This window comes from Macaca thibetana, chromosome 8, assembly GCF_024542745.1.
Source record: "Macaca thibetana thibetana isolate TM-01 chromosome 8, ASM2454274v1, whole genome shotgun sequence".
Lineage (NCBI taxonomy): Eukaryota > Metazoa > Chordata > Mammalia > Primates > Cercopithecidae > Macaca > Macaca thibetana.
In genome coordinates, this window is record NC_065585.1 from 76,560,219 (window position 1) to 76,575,652 (window position 15,434).

At 35.5% G+C, this 15,434-nt stretch overlaps 1 protein-coding gene across 1 annotated transcript in view; it reads right to left on the reverse strand.

Annotated features, from left to right (window-relative positions):
- The window catches only part of PREX2 (phosphatidylinositol-3,4,5-trisphosphate dependent Rac exchange factor 2), a 283,120-nt gene that overhangs the window by 116,305 nt on the left and 151,381 nt on the right, over window positions 1-15,434 (reverse strand). The window contains exons 24-30 of the mRNA XM_050802148.1: window positions 15,094-15,316; window positions 13,805-14,012; window positions 7,849-8,028; window positions 5,453-5,547; window positions 4,590-4,672; window positions 3,784-3,874; window positions 3,030-3,158 (exon numbers count right to left, since the gene is read on the reverse strand). Of these exons, the coding sequence (XP_050658105.1) occupies window positions 3,030-3,158; window positions 3,784-3,874; window positions 4,590-4,672; window positions 5,453-5,547; window positions 7,849-8,028; window positions 13,805-14,012; window positions 15,094-15,316 (1,009 nt within the window). The remainder of the gene's footprint in view (window positions 1-3,029; window positions 3,159-3,783; window positions 3,875-4,589; window positions 4,673-5,452; window positions 5,548-7,848; window positions 8,029-13,804; window positions 14,013-15,093; window positions 15,317-15,434) is intronic.

Genomic DNA, 15,434 nt, shown 5'->3' on the forward strand with positions numbered 1-15,434 from the left:
TAGGTAAGCTTTTTGATGTGATGCTGGATTTGGGTTGCCAGTATTTTGTTGAAGATTTTTGCATTGATGTTCATAAAGAATATTGGCCTGAAGTTTTCTTTTTGTTGTTGTATCTCTGCCAGTTTTTGGTATCAGGATAATGCTGGCCTCCTAGAGTAAGTTAGGGAGGAGTCCCTCCTCTTCAATTCTTTGAAATAGTTTTGATAGAAACTGTATCAGCTCTTTTTTGTACATCTGGTAGAATTTGGCTGTTAATCCATCTGGCCCCAGGCTTTTTTTTGGTTGGCAGGCTATTTATTACTGATTCAACTTTGGAGCTTGTTATTGGTCTGTTCAGGGATTCAAATTCTTTCTAGTTCAGTCTTGGGAGGGTGTATGTGTCCAGGAATTTATCCATTTCTTTTAGATTTTGTAGTTTATGTGCATAGAAGTATCCATAGTTATGACACTTATGCGTAAATACACATAATATGATAGTTATGTGTATTTCTGTGGGGTCAGTGGTAATATCTCCTTTGTCATTTTTAATATGTTTGTTTGGATCTTCTCTCTTTTCTTCCTTACTAGCCCAGCTAGTGTTCTATCTACTTTATTAAATTTTTCAAAAACCAACTCCTAGATTCATTGATCTTTTAAATGGTTTCTTGTATCTCAATCTCTTTCAGTTCAGCTCTGATTTTAGTTATTTATTGTCCTCTGCTACCTTTGGGTTTGATTTTATCTTGGTTATATAGTTCTTTTGCTTGTGGGGTTAGGTTTATATATCAAGATCTTTCTAACTTTTGGATATGGGCATTTAGTGCTACAAAATTTCCTCTTAACATTGCCTTAGCTGTGTCTCAGAGAGTCTGGTATATTTTACCTTTGCTCTCATTAGTTTCACAGATTTATAAAGCAAGTTCTTAGAGACCTTCAGAGAGACTTAGACTCCCACACAATAATAGTTAGAGACTTCAACAACCCACTGTCAGTATTAGACAGATCATCGAGGCAGAACATTAACAAAGATATTCAGGACCTGACCTCAGCACTGATCAGATGGTCCTGATAGACATCTACAGATATCTCTATCCCAATACAACAGAATAGACATTCTTCCCATCACCACATGGCACATACACTAAAAGCAATGACATAATCAGACATAAAACACTTCTCAGCAAATGCAAAAGAAGTGAAATCATAACAACCACTCTCTCAGACCACAGCACAATCAAATTAGAAATAAAGACTAAGAAATTCACTCAAAACCATACAATTACATCGATATTGAATAACCTGCCCTTGAATAACTTTTGGGTAAATAGTAAAATTAATGCAGAAGCCAAGAAGTTCTTGGAAACTAATGAGAGCATTAGAAATTTCTATCTGAAAGATAAAATTGTTCAAAACAAAAAAGTGGGGGAGATGATTTAAGGATTTCTCCATTCCTAGCCAATATACATTTACCTTAAAACAAATATAAAATCTCAAAGATGATGAGAACAACTGCAGAATTATAATTTCTAGTAGTGTCATAATACTGGCATCTATTCAGCAGAAATATGTCTTTTACTCAGTAAAGTATATACTTAAATTTCTAAAACGTAATTGTTTTTTCAAATGCATTTTATATTTATGCTATTCATATTTTGGGGAATTTTAAATTCATACTTTTCATTAAACATTATGTTACAAAGTATCATAGATAAACACTATATTAGGCCATAAAATAAAAATATAGCCAAGAAATCCAGCTGTCAAATACAAAATATTTTATCACGAGATAGAATCACTATGATTTATTTGGGGAAGTATTCCATATCTATACAAATTTCCTTTCTACTAATCTCTAAACGAAAGTTGTTATATTTGAGTATAAGTCTATGCAGAAGACTTAGTAATCACAGAACATTTAAGCCATCTCTGTCATTTAATAAATGTGTAAATTGAAGCCTGAAAGAGTTAAGTGACTCAGACTCCATTTGGTATAAGAGGCTGTCTTTTGTCAGCAACATTTACAGCTTTCTTTAATTTACCCCACTTAAGGTAACAACTGCAGTTATACTATAATTCTGCTAAATACCACTGAATACTATTGACCACATCCAACTGACACACAAATGACTGAGGGATAAAACTGTAAACACAGGAATAGTATTTATTGTACGGGTTTCTCGATCTTAGCGCTACTAACATTTTGGATCAGAGAATTCTCCCTTGTGAGGAACTCTCTTGTACATTCTAGAATGTTCAGCAGCATCCCTGGCCTCTATCTAGAGGTCAGTAGCACACCCACAATTGTGACAACCAAAAATACCTCCAGATGTTGCTAACCACTGGTCTAATCACTGGGAAGAAAATTGCTGAGTTATATATTTTTAAAACTAGATGAATTCTCATTTCATCTTTTTCACCATAATCATTTTGGAAACTCTCAGAATTTTCTACTTAATCACGCTGATTCTAAACAACATGCAATCTATCTCAATGAAGTCGTCTCAAAATTATATGTCTCCAATTCACAGGTTTTACCAATTATAGAATGTCATGTAAATAGTGTTACGGTAGTTAAGAGCAATCAACTTAGACAAACACTTCTGAAATAAAAACGTAAAAATTAATGATGCAACCTACGTGATTATTTTGATTCTCACACAGCTTCACAATTGATTCTTTTTTTTTTTTTTTTTTTTTTTGGATAAGCATTAGCTTCATGCCTTTTGTATATCCTTCAGAATTTTTTTATGACATTGTCTCCTATTATAAAGTCTTAAATTCTCTTCATGTTCGATTTGTCTTCACAACTTTGAGCCCTTATTTTATTCAATGAGAATATTCTCCATGATGTTTATAACCCTGGGGACACAAGGCCCTATAATCTTATTCCTTCTTGCCCTCTTCCTCCCTCACCATTTTCAGTACTTTTATTTTCTTCACAACAGGAAACACTGTAAAAAGTAATCAAGCATTATCAAACTTTTGGTTTTAGTGGGTTTTAAAATGATTATTGCTAAGATCATGCAACGATCTTTGCTTTTCATGCTGACCTTCAACAAATTTCCTGATGTTCTGAGCAAGAGTCCGGACGCTGCTGGGAAGATTCCAGGGGTCTTGCTTGATATGAAGCCGTAGCCTTTTTGGACAACTCAGCTTTGGTTCCATTTCCTGTTGAAATTCTAAATAAACACAGAAAATCTCTCTTAAGTCTCAACTTGTTCCCAACCAATTAAGCCTTTAGGCTTCAAAACCTTCTTCTGTCACTGTTGTCCTAGACTATTGACATGGTGGTCATTTATTTTGCCATACCGTCAGAAAATCCGTTAAACCTAAAAAGTCAAACCTTAATATTATTTTCTTATAAATGTTTAAACAAAGCAAATTTAGATGAAAACTCTACTTTCATTATCCCAACTAGTTACTAGTCAGACTGGCAGCTCCATCCTTTCCATTCATCAACTCTCATTCCCCACACCCTTTCCTTACCACGGGGAAACAGCCAAGGAGACATTATGCTTGGGTTCAGCAAAATCAACTTCATGCTTATGTATCTTCGATTAACTCATTTTTGCTTAGCCTGGCCCCTATAGGCATTAAACATTTTAAACTTTCAAATAAATGTAAAACTTCCTATGCTGATTTTTTTACATATTAAAAATTATCAAAATAGAAGTAGTATCCAGTGAATTATGAAACATGAGTAACCGGAATTGCTCCTCTTATGCAATCTCCTTGCTTCTTGACTATATTGTCTACCACCTTTTTTTCTCAATTGCTTCTATTAGTTACTTTTTCAAGACTTACCTTGCAATCCTCGGCCTGGAGTGAGATACTTGGTTTGGTCAAAGGCCCTCACAACAGCCTGCCCTTTTAGGAGATTGGTAATTGAATCCACCTGTCAATAGTAGAGATTTCTGAGTTACATATCCCTCATAGTACATGATATGTATTTCTAAATGTAAATATTATAAAATGTTTTTTAAAACAACAATTATTTTTGAAACCCCGTGATGCCTGTGAAATCCATCTTTACATAAAATATTGAAATAAATGCACCTGATAACATTTGCAATGACATTTTTTACTATCTTACCATATATTAATACAAAATATAAATTTACCTCACAAAAGAACAAAAAATCTCTGGAGTTTTCTTTAACTATAAGTTATTGGAATCCTTTTCAAAGTGGTAAAATCTTCTACTACAAATTTTGGTTATAGCTATACATTTTTTTAATTTAAAATGACAAAATTAGCATCCAAGGCATATCTTGTGCTTTTTAAAATTAGAAATAATGTTAAGCAAGAAATATCATAAAGCTTTTTGAAAACAAAAAACAAAAAAACAAATCCTAAAAAGGGGAACTCCTATGTGTATAATAGTAATTTTCCCAGGACTGTAAAATACTTGATATTCACAAAAATCCTTTAGGTGAGTTGGCTGAAAGAATGTTTATTCCCAGTTTAAACGTCAGAAATAGAGGTAAAGGAGGTGGAAAGACAGATTGAGACCTTTCTGTTCTAACTCCGAGCTCCTTGTACTGCATCTGAAAAAGGGACTCCTGACAGTTTAGTTGTGGAACAAAAGCCCCACAAATGCCCGATTGTACCTGGCTGAAAAGATGCTCAAGGCAACTATGTATCTTGTCCTGTTTATCATGAGAAATGCGAACACTTAGGGGAAGTTCATCACCTAGATATCAAAACAAAAACAAAACCAAAAACAACAATCATTCATCTTATGTTTAACATTCCAAAATATTTTAAATATTAAATAAAATGTAAAAATGAAACACAAGCTCTTATTCCATGCACAGTTCTCATGTTCAGAGAGAGTTCCAAAAGATTTAATAGCTCCTGGGATGTTATTACTTCTTCTGAAGGCAGAGTGACCCCTAGAAAGGACACTTGTTAATTATTCTTTCAAATTATGTTCCTCCAATGGTTGAAGAGTTGAAATAAACTGAATAATCAAAAATTAAGATTTTCCCTAATTGGATGAAAAGTATTTGTTCTTAACACATACAAGATAATAATAAGATAATTATATCAATCTGTTTCTCTCATTACCCTCAATCCTCATCATCCACATATAAAGCTAGCTTAGGTGAACCTGCTGTCTTTAATGCTTCAAACTCCACACCTGCCTATCCCCATCAACAACGCCTAATACTTTCAGTATGTTTCCTGTGTACCTATAATCCTTTGTAGAACCATAAAGAGATCATAGAGCATATCTGAAGATTACAATTAGTTTGCTTATTTCATTGTTTTTTAACTCACTCCCTTTAAAATGGGATTGGGAAATAGACTATCAAGCACATAAAATTGAAATGCAATATGTGTGGCCACAGAGAGTGAATGATAAAAGGTAAAAATAAAAATTCATATGGATCTAAGAAATTAAAACCTTAAAGTTATCTCCTTTAGGACTAACATCAAAAAGCCCACAGGCCTTCACCAACGAACACACCTGAGTCCATTTCATCACTGTGGAAATACGAGCTGCACTGGCTGCTGCAGATGCTGGTGAAGGAGGCGATGGAATTCCTATTGCTGTTGCAGTCACTGAAAACAATAAGTTTCATGTTACTGTAAGAGTGCAACTGCCCAGGTGTCCCTGCAATTTCTTATGACATAAACTTATATCAGTTGTATTTATTAATATGTTTTAGAGAAAACTAAAAGAAAGATAAACTTGTTCAACTCAGTCTATCTTACCTTTTAAAGATGGCATATTTTCGATTCAATTATATTTCAAATTTTCTTGTATCATATAATCTAGTCCCAAATGATTTTTTTAAGGGCAGTTAGTTATAAAACTAGGAGTCACACCAAACTTAAAATTCTTTATAATCTGTTTCATGATATATGACGGTAATTAGATAACTTGCTAATAGAGACAAAATACCGTTTTGTGATTTCTGTCCCTTTCTGATAGCTTAAATCATAACTTATTGGTTACACTCTGAGCTTCCTTATGGAGGATAGGGACTTTGTCTCCACCTCAGAGCTTTTAGCACAGGGAAGTGCTTGATAATGATGAATGCCCAAGGAAAGAAATGTTTAAAATGTTTGTGTGTGAACAGGGACAGATTTCAGAAATAGTGCAGGAGATAAAATATTTTCTTTCCTCTCAGAATAAGTAAAAAGGACTTTCTTAACTTTAAATTTACATTTAAAATTTCTATCTTAGCCTAGAGGGAAACTGTCAGGGTAATTTTAATTATCTGATAACTAGAACTTGAGTTAAGGAAGTATTTTTAGATGTGTAATTTCCCACCGGGAAAAACCCTACAGATTCCTATTAAAGAGCAGGTTGGGATGCTCAGAAGTGAAAAGTAAATGAAGTGATAAAAGTGGTTAATCTGTCTGATCTATGATTAAATCTCTAGAATAACTCTTATGTGTTCATTAAGATCCTTTTTGAAAACATAGAAATTGGAACAGAAGAGTGGTTAAGAGACAAACTGGGAAGCCAGACCACCTGGTCTCATAGATAAATGATATCGGCCCTCCGGGCTTCAGCTTCCTGATATGTAAAATGGAGTTCCTATCAGAACCTGCCACCGAGGGTCGCAGTGAGGATTATGTAAAATCTTCCTCTTCCCCCATGTGTTTGGTAAAAGTATATTTTTAATGTTAGCTCCTAGTTTGTAACTAGTTATATATACTCTGATGAGAACTTTGATTACTATTGAATCAGTATCTTTTCATTGCAAAACACCGCATAATAAACGACTGAAGAAGATAGTTTTTGCTTTCAATTAACATAAATGAAAAAGATGTTAAAGTTGTATACACAGCTTATGTGGCTGGTTATGACAGTCCTTAGTGAGGTATCAGGTGATACATGGATTCAAGGAACAAAAAGCACTTTCAATTAAGGAAGTTCATGCGAGGAGACATCATTTGAAAGTCTAGTAGGAAGACAAAAACAGAGTTTGGAGGGAAAGTATTTGGGGTTGAACAGGGTCTCCCAACAAAATTCATGTGGTTGAAAAGTGATCCCGAGTGCCTCAGAATGTGACCTTATTCGGAGATAGGGTCTTTACAAAGGTAATCGAGTTAAAATGAGGTCATTAGGGTACCACCTTAAGCCGCCCTATAAAATGTCCTTATAAGAAGGGAAAATTTGGACACAAGATGCATATGGAGGGAAGAGAATGTGCAGAGACGCAGGGAGTAGATGGCCGTTTACACGTCAAGGAGCCAGGCCTGGCACGGATCCTTCCTCCATAGCCTTCAGAAGGAGCCAACACAGCCCACACCTTGGTTTCAGATTTTTGACCTCCAGAACTGTGTGATAATAAATTTCTGTTGTTTAAGCTGCCCAGTTTGTAGTAATCTGTTACAGCAGCCCTAGAAAACTAATATAGAAGGTATCCAAGAGAGTAAAAAACGCAAGCTTTGTCTCAGAGGTAGGCAAGGAACATTAGTCCCATTAGTTTGGAACATAGAAAATGAAAAGAAAAGAGAGAAAAAAGGGCCAAAAGAACTCCTATTCGCTACCCAATAAACCAGTGACAGAAACATAGTTGAAAAAGATGTTAATCCCTCAGATTAGATACAATTTTCTTATTTGCTATATATGTTACACAATCCATATACAGAACAACTCTCCCAAATTAAGCTCACACCACCACAGAAAAAATGCTTTTTCCAAGCTATTCATATTAGACAAGGGAAGGATTGAAATATTACACTGTCCCATTATGCTTTGTCTGAGGTCAGTAATAACAAGTGATGACTGTGAAAGACCAACTAAAAAAAAAAAAAAATCAAAAACTTTTTTCAAGATCTTTGTGGAAAATCCAGCATCACGTTTGACTTTCTTGAGTAAATGAGTTTGATGAGTTAGTGAATTACCTGTAAGAGTCTCTGTTGCTGATGGTATCATGACCAGAATCTTCCTGTTCATCTCCTGCTACATTAAAACAGACCCGTTTGCTGTTTCTTTCTCCCTTCTCATTGTCACTGTCTGTTGGTATTATGCCCTCCGATGTCTTACGTTCTAATTTAGGAGAATATGTTATTGAAGACAGAAGGCTGCAATGTAATATTAAAAAAATAAATGCACATTTTCAAACTGTCTGCTATAGATAACTACCTTATTTGCTGAATACAAATAAATTTGCTGGCTTACAAATATTTCTAGAGTGCTTCAATGTTTCATATCAAGTAAATATTCTATTGCATAAAAAGCATGTCATTCAAAGTTCACTTGTTCTTCACAAAATGAGTCATACAAACAGCATAATTTAGACCAGAAAGCTTCACTGAAATCCAGGTTGTGCCATGCATGACTACAACTAAAACAAAGCTGTGGTAGTTCTATTGGATACTTGTGAAATGGGGATAATGAGAATAACTGGCTTCCATGACTGCTATGAGAATGAATATTCCTGGTGCATAATGGGTGTTATCTTTAGCCCCTGGCCATTAGCACAACCATCACCACCTTACGGAAATACTCAACAATCTCCAAAGTGCTAGCCAAATATTAAACCCAAACTGTAAACGGGCCTTAACGTCCTTACTGGCTCACATTCAGTATTAAAAACCCACCTATCCCTCTACCTGTGCCTTGGGTTTCGCCCAGGCATTCTCTATTTGGCAGGGAGAATATTGGATTGTCAATCCCTCTCCCTGCTCATACAAACAGGAGTCCTGGCCTTGGGGATTACAAGACAGCAAACAGAGTAACACACAATGTGAGGATGGGGTAATTACAATCTCATCTGCAAGCCAGCAAGGATGAAATGTTGCAAATCTGCCCACAGAAAGAGCTCCTCCACTTGGCTCCAGGGTAAAATGCTGCAGTCAGACTGAACTGTGTGAAACCTGCTGAGGACTTTGAGTAGCTGCTGACTCCAACACTAGGCTTGAACGTTTGCTGTGGCATGTTTCTGTTACAACTAACTCAAAATTAGGCAAAAATGGAATCGAACTTTATTGTCAAACAGCATGCTAAAAAATTTGCAAAATGAATTAAACCATGTCTAAACAAAGGACCCATATAGGGCTTCTCAAGCCAACAGCCATCTTCACATTTACTAAATACCTGTGATTTTCAGTTCCAATCACTAGCGCATATCTTGGTTCTCATTTTTCCATAGCAATGTAATGTTTGTTATTTCAAGACTCTGAAGGTATCTTATACATATTCCATAATGTCAAACCCAATGCTGTGCATTGAATAAATACCTGTTAAGTGATTTCACTAAACACATTTATTATACCATGCATTGTTCTTGGTGCAGTGGATATAGTAGTTTATAAAATACACAAACGGGCCAGGCGCCGTGGCTCATGCCTGTAATCCCAGCACTTTGGGAGGCCGAGGTGGGTGGATCGCACGAGGTCAGGAGTTCGAGACCAGCCTGGCCAACATGGTGAAACCCTGTCTCTATTAAAAATACAAAAATTAGCCGGGTGTGGTGTCGTGGCGGAAGACTGTAGTCCCAGCTACTTGGGAGACCGAGGCAGGAGAATCACTTGAACCCTGGAGGTGGAGGTTGCAGTGAACGGAGATCATACCACTGCACTCCAGCCTGGGCAACAAAGCAAGACTCCATCTCAAAAAACAAACAAACAAACAATAACAGCGACAAAAACAAAACACAAAAGCCCCTGCCTTCTTGGAGCTCAAATTCTACTGAGAGAAGACAAGTAAAAACAAGTAAACTTTCTAGTATATCAAATGGCAGCAAATGGTAAGGAGAAAAACAAAGCAGGGAAGGAAGCGTGAAGCTGCCATTTCAAATAGCGGTGCAGTCAGGTCAGGTCTCACAGTGAGGTGAGATTTGAATAATATTTTGACATTTTACAGTTTTTAGACACCAGTGAAAAATTGAAGGAGCTATGTTACATTGCTCGAGGCCCTGTGAACATTTTTAATAACCAAAAGCTGTGGATGATTTTAAACACAGTTTTTCTCTTTCGAAAGATACTTTTATGTCGTGTAAGACAGATTGTCTATTTATTCACCCTCTCCACCCAAAAGATTAAAACATTAGACTAACTCCAATTATCCAAGCTCCATGCTGCACAGACAGATGAACTTTGAATACCAAAGAGGAAAAAAAACGCAGGAGTTCTCATTTTGCAAAGAGCCCTCTGCGCTTATGTATCTTTTAAATTAGAAGTCATGGGGCTAAGCATAATTTTTTTCAAAGTTACATGAATTGTATTCAGATATTTGCTTTTCATTTAAAACAGCTGCAATCATGCTTGCGTTGACCCTGTGGGAACAAGTGTTAGGCTTACAAACAAATGATAGAAAAACTGTATTTTAAACACCATGTTTTGCATAAAATTTCTAGATTCTGAAAAGCAACAAGGCATCAAACCATAATATTTGTGCTTGCAGAAATCCCTTCACTTTCATTCATATACAATATTAATTACCTACTAGAGGTCCATTAATTAAAAGCTTCAGCAGCATGCAATTCCAGTTGAATCTCCTCCTTGTGCCATTGATAAAAAAGATTTTTGTATACAGTATGTTGCAATGACCTGTGTGTTTTTAAACATCATCATCATCGCTAACATCTGTTGAGCTTTTATGACAGTCACCATGCTAAGTCTTTAACAGGTATCAATTCATTTAATCTCTAAAACCACCTTATGAAGTAGGTATTATCATTATTTCCCCATTTTAGAGGCGGGGTAGGCAAAACATATTGTTATATACATAGCCTGTGCAAATTAAGCAGGATTCCCTCTCCCTGCATCTAACTTGCACACTCTGGAGGGAGTAGGGTGCATCCCGGTGTTTCATAACTCAACTCACAGAAGTACTGTGAGAATGAAATCAGCCAACGTATGTAATAGTGTAATCTTGCCTGGCACATAAGCACCTATAAAAAAGCTGGTTTTTATGGTGTGCCCCTCTTTTTGTGTATTTACTAGCAAAATGCTTGGGGAAACCTCAATGATTACTCTACCACCACCACCAGCATTCCTCTCTGTAACCCCCGGGTTACTAACTGTCTGAAAGTGTGGTTTGTTCATCACTCAATCCTGAGGCATGTGGCACCTGCAAAATGAAGTCTGTTCTCAAATCCCCTGTGATTACCAGGCCCCTTTCCTCCCTGTGAGAATACACAAATCCTCTATTTTAAAACCCTGTCAAAGGTTTTGGACATTAATTATTTTTCCTTTTACTTATTTCTTGTACCTAAGTGTCATTACCCAGTAAATAGCCCATTAAAGGGCAAAAGTCTTTAACTTTCCAAAGTGAAACCAGAATCACAAATCCTTGATTAAATTCATTACATCATCTTACCTCATGTTACTAGACAGGAAATTCATCTCTAATTCTATCTTTGGGTCTGAAGCTAAGTAGGAGGATTTAGTGAAATGCCTATGTGTTAAAGGAAATTTCATTTCTGAGAGGTATTCCCAGGTGACAGAACAACCAGACTTTATGATAAGACAAGCTCAACCTCAGGACCTTTCACAGGGATGAATAACTTCTAGAAAAGCTAACATTGAGGTGTTATCAGGCAATTTATCTTAAAACTTGGCAACACATCTGAGATCTGCTGCTTCACTTGCAAAGACATCTCTGACCAGGAATAATTACTATAGGGTGAGAAAATTGTTCAGATACTAGATTTTTAAATAATGTGTTAACCTCGACTGCATGGCAGCATCTCTGAATATTAAAAGCAATGGGGAATCCAGGCACTTAAAACAACTGTACTGTTGTACAGCGATTTATATTGCACATTAAGTTGTGTGGAACCTATTAATACTTAGAATTAAATTATGCGGTGTACCCAAAGAAGACCAAGGTGGTTTCTCCAATCATTTGCTCACTTTTTGCCACCTTTCTAATAAACATGCTCAGCTGGGTAAAGGTTTTTAGAATAACAGGGTGGGGGAAACTTCAGTGAAAAGTAATCATTTTAAGTAGTTTTAGTTAATAAAAATAACTAGTCTGCAACTAGTGCCTTAAATAGAAACATTTTAAGCCAAGTAAAAGGAGCTCCTTGCGTTTACATATTTTTCCTGAAAATATTTCTACATCACCTGAACCTTTAAAAAAAATTCAATAAATTAACAAAGACAAAGCCTGGAGGATTGCCAGGCAGTGCTAGATCGTCAATGCATTAAAGATTAGTCCCTGAGCAGTGCCAGCTGAGGCACATCAATAATCTTGCCATTGACAAGACTCATCCCAAAATGGCAATAACAACTCTTGGAACTGGAGGTATGGGATTGGTCCAGATGTTTTCTTAAAATCCCTTTGAGGCCTAGAAGCTATGATTCAATGCCACTATTTATTGCCTTATTAATAAAAATTCTATATACTTCATAAATACCTGTGGTAGACAACAACTGGTTTTTAAAATATATCATGCAACAAAATCTCATTTATTAAATGAAGTAAAATATCATATCCTAAAATATAAACTTCTGTCGCAAGGATTCCAACACAATTCAAAAATGTCATGCAATTGCTTAAAAAATACTTTCCTTTTCTCTTAGCAATCTTGAACTGTTTAATTCATCTGTAAATAGGAAAAGCCACAGTATAATACACAAAAATAGTATATTAGAAATAGAGAAACAAAATCTTAATTCTAAATCACTCATAAAACTTCAGAAAATTAGCAAAGTAAATACTAAATATTGAGGATAATTTTTAAAATACAATGCATCTAATATGATTTTGATCTCTAAATTTCAAAAACGTGTAAAATGAGAGATCATGTCAATTATGACTTCATCAGTATAATGTCTAATTACAACAAAGGCTTGGAATAAGGTCTAAATATTTTGTGTCAAAACTGAATTATCCATGAAATACAGGACGATAGGTGTGTATGTGAAGTCAAGAGTTCACATCTGTAGCCATTTAAATCAACAACTTCATGAAGAGAGTACAATAAAAAGAAGATAACAATATTTCTATTAGTTTCAGAATCTGCTAATTGGGGATATATTCAATAATTTCTACCCCTTGAATGGATGAGCAAGCATTATATTAGGCAGCGTGCTGATTACTTTCTGTATTAATTTGTATAACTTTCATCACCACAAACTTGTAATTCATTATTATTACTCATTCACTTCTGTAGATGAGAAACTGAGCTACTTCAAACCCCACGCTGTTCTGACTATACAGAGCTGTCTGGACTAGATGTGAAGCATCGTCCTATACCATGATGTGACAAAGCATCCTCGCAAGCTCAGGCAATTCTCCAACCATCAAATTCTTAAATAAGAATTAGAACTGATTTATTTGGAAAAGTGCTCATTAACTGCCTCCACCTTCTCTTGGTTAAAAATACTGGCACAGATATTTGGGTTATTGCTTAGCAGGCCATGAATTCAATCAGAAAAGAAAAAAGTATTTGTCCTAGAGATACATAATTTTGCATTTACTCATTTAACAAGTATGTGAAGCATTTATTATACTTTGTTTTTTATAAATTTCTATTGAGTGCATATTCACCAAAATTTGTACCCTGAACTACAAAGAGTACAAGGAAATCCTCATACAAAACTGGTATGCTTTCAAATATATTTTTCAAGGTAATATTTTTACACTAAGACTCATGTAGCATCCTTGTATAAGATAGAATTTTGTCATTCTCTTCCCTGGTATTAAATGCTTACTTAAAATATATACCTATACGTATTTTTTCCATTAAAAAACATTTTTAAAGTTTTGGAATGAAGAGGATCTGCATAATCAACACAAATCTCCTAAATTTCCAATAACTAAAGAGAGAATTATTGAATTTTTCTAAGTCACATTTTTACAGCTATTTAATTTGGCAAACTTAAAAGTGTAGTACAAAACACTTACTCATCTATTTGACAAACACACATCTCCACCTCTTTCAGTGCAGTCTGAAGTTTACCCAGCAGTTTCTGATAGATGTCTTGGGTTTCTAAGTCTTCTTCTTTCAGCAGATACCTGAGACCATGGCCATCCTGCTGTCCCAGAGACAGACCTGAAGGGGCCGCCATGGTTGTGATGGTGTGCTGAATGTACACCATAGGGCTCAGTTTCCCTGAGGAATTAAAGTCATTCCTTAGTAACATGTATCACCTTTAACTTATGATAACAATCCAGTCCAATTAATTTTTATTTTTTAATTGACAGATACAATTACATGTATTACATGTACAACCTGATGTTTTGATGTATATATGCATAATGCAATGACTAAATCTAGGTAATTAACATATGTATTACTTCACGTAGTTATCATGTTGGTGCTGAGAACACTGTATACCCACTCTCTTAGGATTTATCAAGAATACAATATATTAACCATACTCGCCATGTTATACAATAGATCTCTTGAACTTATTCCTCTTATCTGATTGAAATTTTATATCCTTTGGCCTGCATCTTCTCAATCCCCCACCCAATCACCCCAGGCCCCGGTAATCACCATTCTACTCTCTACTTCTATGAGATCAACTTTTTTAGATTCCTCATATAAATGAGATCATATAGTATTTGTCTTTCTGTGTCTGGTTTATTTCACTTTAACATAATGTTTTCCAGGTTCATCTATGTTGTCACAAATGACAGGATTTACTTCTTTTTATGGCTAAATGGTATTCCATTGTGTTTATATACCCCATTTTCTTTATCCAGTCAAGTTAAATTTGAGATTCCATAAAATAAAATGCTGATCCAATGCTGAATTTAATTCAGAAATTAGAGCCTGTGGGGAGTTGTAATTAAAAACTAGAAGACAGTTTGATCCCTTGTCCTACTGCGATGGTACAGAATGGCATAGTGCATTGCTGCAGATGTTCCTCAGGTATTGTCCTCAAAGTTTCAGGGCCATGTCATATGAGCAGCTTTCACAGCAGGATGAGCTGTGCCTATCATACGCATAAGGAAAGCAAGAGCAATCATCCTTCTTAGAAGAAAAATAACAAAAACATCTAACTCCATTTCCATTCAGTATACACTTAGGCATAATTATCCAAGTGATTACAGTAAGAAATCCTTCCTTTATAAAAGTTCATGCTTGTTTGCACACCAGTTATCTACTGAATTTCAGGGCTGCACGAATAGCTATGATTGCCTAAATGACTTTTTACGATTTGGTAAAGTTGCAAAAGCGAGCATACCTTGCTCCGAAGATTTGTTTTCTTTATCATGAGAATGATGTTTCCTACTATCCAACTGAACACCAAATGCACTTCCCAAAGAGGTTGATGTTTTGGGATAAGAAACTTCCATCACGTTGACATGGCAGTTGGTAGGGCAGAAATCACTGCTGTGCAGTGGGGAGATTTTAGATTTGGCCTGTTTAAAAGTAGGCCAGGCTCTATTCTTCAGTACACGAGAAAACTGCAAATTAAAGAAAACACAAAAAGCAGTTGAACACACAGTAATAACTCAGGCAAGTTTTTTTCACTTGCATCATTCACAACAAAATCAAAGGGAATTAAATCATGTCAACTTGAAT